This window comes from Oryzias melastigma, linkage group LG14 (genome assembly GCF_002922805.2).
Source record: "Oryzias melastigma strain HK-1 linkage group LG14, ASM292280v2, whole genome shotgun sequence".
Classification (NCBI taxonomy): Eukaryota; Metazoa; Chordata; class Actinopteri; order Beloniformes; family Adrianichthyidae; genus Oryzias; species Oryzias melastigma.
The window spans coordinates 8,961,010-8,966,734 of record NC_050525.1 but is presented as its reverse complement, the minus strand read 5'-3'; the positions used below and the strand labels follow the sequence as shown (position 1 = coordinate 8,966,734).

Below are 5,725 nucleotides of genomic sequence, written 5' to 3'. Positions count from 1 at the left end.
TTGCATAGAAAAAAACATCTTAAAATACGTTAATCTCTGAAAGTTACAGTTTATTTTTTCAGCAATGAGCTCATATGTATGATACCTGACAATATTTTGTTTGGTTTGAGAAATGAACAAAAATTTTAACACGTTTAAAATTTCAATCAAAAGAGACAAATAAATCTCTTTGCCATGGTTTAAAAACCAAGTTATACATAATCCAAGTTGTTGTCAATTCTTAAACTTCCACTCCAATCATCTTTTGATCTAATTTCTAAGTGGTCTTAATGATCTTTTATTTATAATAATGTTGTTTTTATCCCCCCCCCCCAAAAAAAGAAAAAACTGCATTGTATTCTAGGACATAGTTTCTGCAGAGCAGCAGGAGTTCATTAGAAAATAACCTCCGAGTTGTGGGCAGGACTTCCCATTGCTGAGAGCTCTCTGTTTACACTCTCTCCCGCTAGCTTGCAGCCCCTCACACCCCCAACCTAACATGTTTTGAGCCAGGTGCCAGCACAGACAAGAATGGATCAGAATTAGGCAGGGCAGGAAGCAATTGTCCTCCACCCCACCCTCTAAGTATTTTCTATGTAACACATATGCACCTTTTTAAGCTGGATTTTTGTCACTTGCTCCTGATTTACAGTGATTTGAGTGAAGAAATACTTTTTTGAGCTGAGTTTCTTTATAAATGTCCTCCACCAGACAGAAAAATGCCACAATAATATGTTAAAAACACAGTTTCCAATTCTGCTATTTTTTCAAACTTACAGTAGATTTCTATGGTCATTTTAAATCCCAAGTAAAACCCTGATTATTAAGGGGATCTGAGAAATTGTGTTTTTTTACACATTTCTAGAATTTTTATTAAATTTTGCGCATATGTGATGTAAATGTTTTCATGAAATAAAACAGTGCAGAATTATTCAATCTTTTTTTTTTTCTTTTTGGAAAAGCAAACTCCATCCACAGTAGACTTACCTGTGGTAAACCTGACCTCTCTGGACACCAGGCGCAGTTCCACAATGGAGAACTGAGGTAACTCTAACTTGTCCACACCGGTCACAGCGCTGTCTCCTCCTTGCCAGAAGAATACGATGTCATCCGTAGTATATCCATCTGTGCTCACATGAGGGTGACGCAGAGGAGAAGGATGCAGAAAAAGAACAGTTTAAGCCACAACCAAAAAAGTATTTTTTTTATGAAGTTGTGTGACTCAAGGAGAAATGTCCGGAGAAAGTTTCTTTCACCAACATCATGACCCTGAACTAAAAAACAGTTTAACTGCAAAATAAAGAGGCCATATTAAAGCGTGTCCTTATTATAACCAAACCTTTATTAAGCTTAGAAAATTTGGGGAAAAGCTGCATGCATTTATAAATGATATTTTAAAAAAATCCATTGGGTGTATGTGATAAAAACATCTTATTAGTACATCAAAAAGTTATACAATAGTAATACATTAAAAACATGTGTCAAAATCAAGGCCCGGGGGCCGGATCCGGCCCTCCGGGTAATTATATCCGGCCCTCCAGATCATTTTATTTTATTGTTTCATCTTGCGCTTTTTTTTAACCTGTATAATTTTGACAAAATATATTTTTACGGACAGTAAAATATTGTAATTGATTTAAGGTTTAAGTTGATTATACTGGAATAATATTACTGCCTTTTTCTTATTCATGGCAATATTGAAATAATACGTTTTTAAAGTTTTAAAAATGTAGTTTTAGTATGTTCTAAAATCATCACATTCTAAATAAAACAAATTTTATGGGTCACAGATTTATGATTACTTTGGATTTATAATTTCCTTACATTGAAAACTAACAGCAAAGCACATTTTTGGAAATGGTTTGCCTCTAAAACCAATTAATCAACTAATCAGCTTCTTGTACATTTGGATGCTCTGAAATGTTAATTATTTGATAATAAATATTATTTTTAATCATTTTTTGAAGACGAAGTTCTGTTTAGAAACCTTTGCAACACTGAAACAGGTGGTGTGGGGGGTTGTTCCCAGAAACAGAGCTGGTTTGGGCCCAAATCCGCCTGCCAACAATACTGGGCTCCATTCTCCAAGCTTCCATGAAGCTATATCCCTGCATGCATTACTACCAGCATGAATATTCATTAACATATGTCAAATGCTATGACGTGCCCACACTTTTTTAACTGGCAGTGCAATCGAAAGTGACCGCCATGCTGGATTTATGTTTATAAGGCGAGCCACGGATTCACTGCAGAGCCATTCCTCAGTCCGGGAAACGTTACCACATTTCACATTCTAGTACCCCACGTCCACACCAGGATGGCATTAAACTTACTAAGGGACCAGGATTCATTACCTCTAAATCTCTCTCTGAGGTTATAGGGTAAGGAAATGTGACATTGTCCATGAAATTGAAACAACGCCCCGCCTCATCCATCAAACTGATGGTTAAGGTGCACGAGTCACCAGCGCGTAGTATTCCATGAGCACAAACAGCAACTTTTTTTTTTTTTTTAATTCACAGCCTGTTTGGATTTTAGGACTTTCTCCGGAAACATTATTCAGTTTTATTTTAAACGCAAAGAGCCATAAAACGTGATCTACGGCACAGATTAATTTAGCTGGGATTGAAGGAATGGTCAATAAAAATAACCGATCGTCTCCATTTTCTTTTTTTCACAGAAAAACGAGGCGGTTTCATCTAAACTAAAGACGGATCACTGAATCGTTCGTCAACACAGGAGAATCATATACTCATTTATGCTGTCCAAAGTAATGAATGTTAAAGGTAAAACACAATCCACACAAAGCTGAAGGAACCACTGATGCGTCAAATACTCTAGATTATTCAGTTTATTCATATTTCATCATGTGACTTCGGAATTCTGTTTATTAAAGATAATAATCTGAGTAATTTTCACTGTACTTTAAATAATAAACATTGCATTTAGACTAATAATACAACAAGAAATGATCAATTTTTGAGAAAGTGTAATAAAAAATATTAATAATATAGAATTAAACTACATTTACTGTGTTAATAACCCCAAAAATTGTATGTAATAATTTCTAAACCTATTTTTTTGACAGAAATAAAATATGCTTGTAATCTTTTCCTAATAGAGTCTTTCTTGCATTTCTTTTCCTTTCAACTAAAGTTTGATCATTATTGCTGGAATTCATGAATCATTCACTGGAATAAAGAATCTCCCCATCCCAATATTGAAGAAGTATTTACATGATTTTCAATCTGTTGTCTTTTTCTGAGTGCCATGGGTCCCAGGAATGGGTGGACCAAAGGCCAAGTCTCCAGTATCATAATTTTTTTAGGATTTTTTTTTAACTCTAATTCCTAATTTTTCAGTAATTTTCGAGCATGCTTTTTGAATCTTCCTTTTGTTATCTTTTGTTACATATACCACAGTTGAAAATACTCTAATTCATCATGTGTTGCCATATTTGGATCAATTTTTCATGACAAATACTTTTTATTGGGAATAATATATAAGTCAAAAATTACCCACCAAAAGTGATAGTGTATTTTTTATAGAAAAAGTGTTCTAGCGTTAAATCCTAATTATGAGAATAAACACAAACCAACTCACGCGATGGGAAATTCAAAAACACGGTGACAGATCTGAACAATACTTTGATTTACAGCAGGTACATTCAAATTCCAAAGGAGACGTCGGCGTCTTATTCAGGCCTTGGTGTGGCAAGCTACATGGGAGCGGCTGCAGATGAAGAGATTTTGAGAAATTGTGGTTGGTGATTTTAATCTTGGTTGGGGATATTAATCGCAGTTGGTGTTATTAATCGAGGTTGGTGATTTTAATCGTGGCTGGTGATATTAATCGAGGTTGGTGATTTTAATCGTGGTTGGTGATATTAATCGAGGTTGGTGATTTTAATCGTGGTTGGTGATATTAATCGTGGTTGGTGATATTAATTGAGGTTGGTGATTTTAATCGTGGTTGGTGATATTAATCGAGGTTGGTAATTTTAATCGTGGTTGGTGATTTTAACCGTGGTTGGTGATTTGACTGAGGAGTTGTGGATCCAACAATTCTACATGACACGCTCATCTTTTGAGAAGCTGTGGGATGCTGTGGGACCTCTTGCGGCGCTTATGATATCCAGTTTTTGGTCACGACACATTTGATAATGAAAAAAATGCAGTTTTGTGAAATTTGTCAATTTTGATATGCCTCAAAATCACCTCCTCCAAGTGCGGCAATATCGATTTGTGCAATTCTTTTTTTCAAAAATGATGTTTCCATTAGACAAATTTCATTAGGCAAATCACAAATCCAATCCAGTCAATGGAAATGCAGCTACTGAGGCCAATTCTAATTTAAGAAAAGCAGATATAGAAATATTTATAATAATTAATTAATATTGTGTTAAGTTTTTTACTAGTTTCTTGAAATACAGCGTCTATTTTACATTTTGGTGACTTTCGCCTTTCATAGATAATAGAAAATCCACTTAAAGTCCCCACTGATCATTCATCTCTTATAATATATGCTAGACCATGAACTAATGAACAAAGATGTAAAAAAAAAAGTTATCAAGTACTGTTTTGGACATAAAGAACAAAACAGTTGCTCAAGTTGTTTGAATTTCAGGATTTTAGCAACTTACAGCTTTCAATTTCCAAGGTGCAGTTCTGCTCATCCAGCGGGTATCTTCTTAAATCCATCATGCAAGCAGCAGTTGTTGTTATTCTATGGAAAGAGCAGAAACATAAAAAACCCATGTCATCAAAAGGACCAGCAATTTCCAAGCAAATGGCAACCAGAGTTCACGCTGTACAATGAACTCATTCGAGTACAGTACTTAGTGATGAGTTGTTTCCCGGAAATGTGGATGTTAGGGATACAGACTGCTGAGGTTTGAATGGGTTTGAACCCGTGTTTACCTTTTATGAGTCATCAAATCTACAGAGCATTTGTCTGAGGATCATTTAAAACATAGCAGAGAGAACCACTACGATGAGGATGATAAAAAAGCCCTTCACAAAAACTTTCATCTTGGGTTTCGTTGGTTTTTGCCTCACTCTGTGTGGAGTAGATGTGCTAATTTCTCATATTTTTTGCAACCGGGACGTCAAAACCTCCATCTTAATTGTTTACCTCAGTTTCTTATAGTTACTTATTGATAGGATGTTGACAAAAATGTACATTTTATGTTTGTTCTGTAAAACTCTGAAAAATTAGAATTTATTTGTAAAATTAATGTGTTGTTTTTAAATGAAACTGATCAAGCAGTTTAGCTTTTTTTGAAACTTCAAACATTTTGCTTTAATTTGTAGTTAGGTTTGGATCAGACATGCAGAGCAGATCTGGAGTAATGCTTGAAAAAAGGACAATTATTTATTTTCATCAAGAACAAAACTTAAATTATAGGACTTTTCTCTTAAACTGGAACATTCAACAGTATGCCAAATCATAATTTTGCAGTTTGCAGCTGGTATGTGTCCATCAGATGAGCTTACAGTATCTTGTAGCTCCGTTTTAGGGGTGCAACGACTAATCGATGATTCAATTTCTATACGATCTAACCAGATCGATCAGTGTGAGCCAGAATCGAATCAAACTGTACTATAAATATATCGTTTCAAAATAAGATAAATCGATAATTAAATCAATATAGGAAAATACTAGGTAACGCTTTATATTAAGGTGTGCTTGTTAAGTATTAATAAGATATTAATAAGCATTAGTAAGATGCTTATAATTTGCTTAT

At 34.6% G+C, this 5,725-nt stretch overlaps 1 protein-coding gene across 2 annotated transcripts in view; it reads right to left on the bottom strand.

Annotated features, from left to right (window-relative positions):
- gabrb4 (gamma-aminobutyric acid type A receptor subunit beta4) overlaps positions 1–5,725 on the bottom strand; it is a 76,433-nt gene that overhangs the window by 15,935 nt on the left and 54,773 nt on the right. For both annotated transcript variants that reach the window (XM_024265888.2, XM_024265887.2), the window contains exons 5-6: positions 4,622–4,704; positions 967–1,104 (exon numbers count right to left, since the gene is read on the bottom strand). In XM_024265888.2, the coding sequence (XP_024121656.1) occupies positions 967–1,104; positions 4,622–4,704 (221 nt within the window). The remainder of the gene's footprint in view (positions 1–966; positions 1,105–4,621; positions 4,705–5,725) is intronic.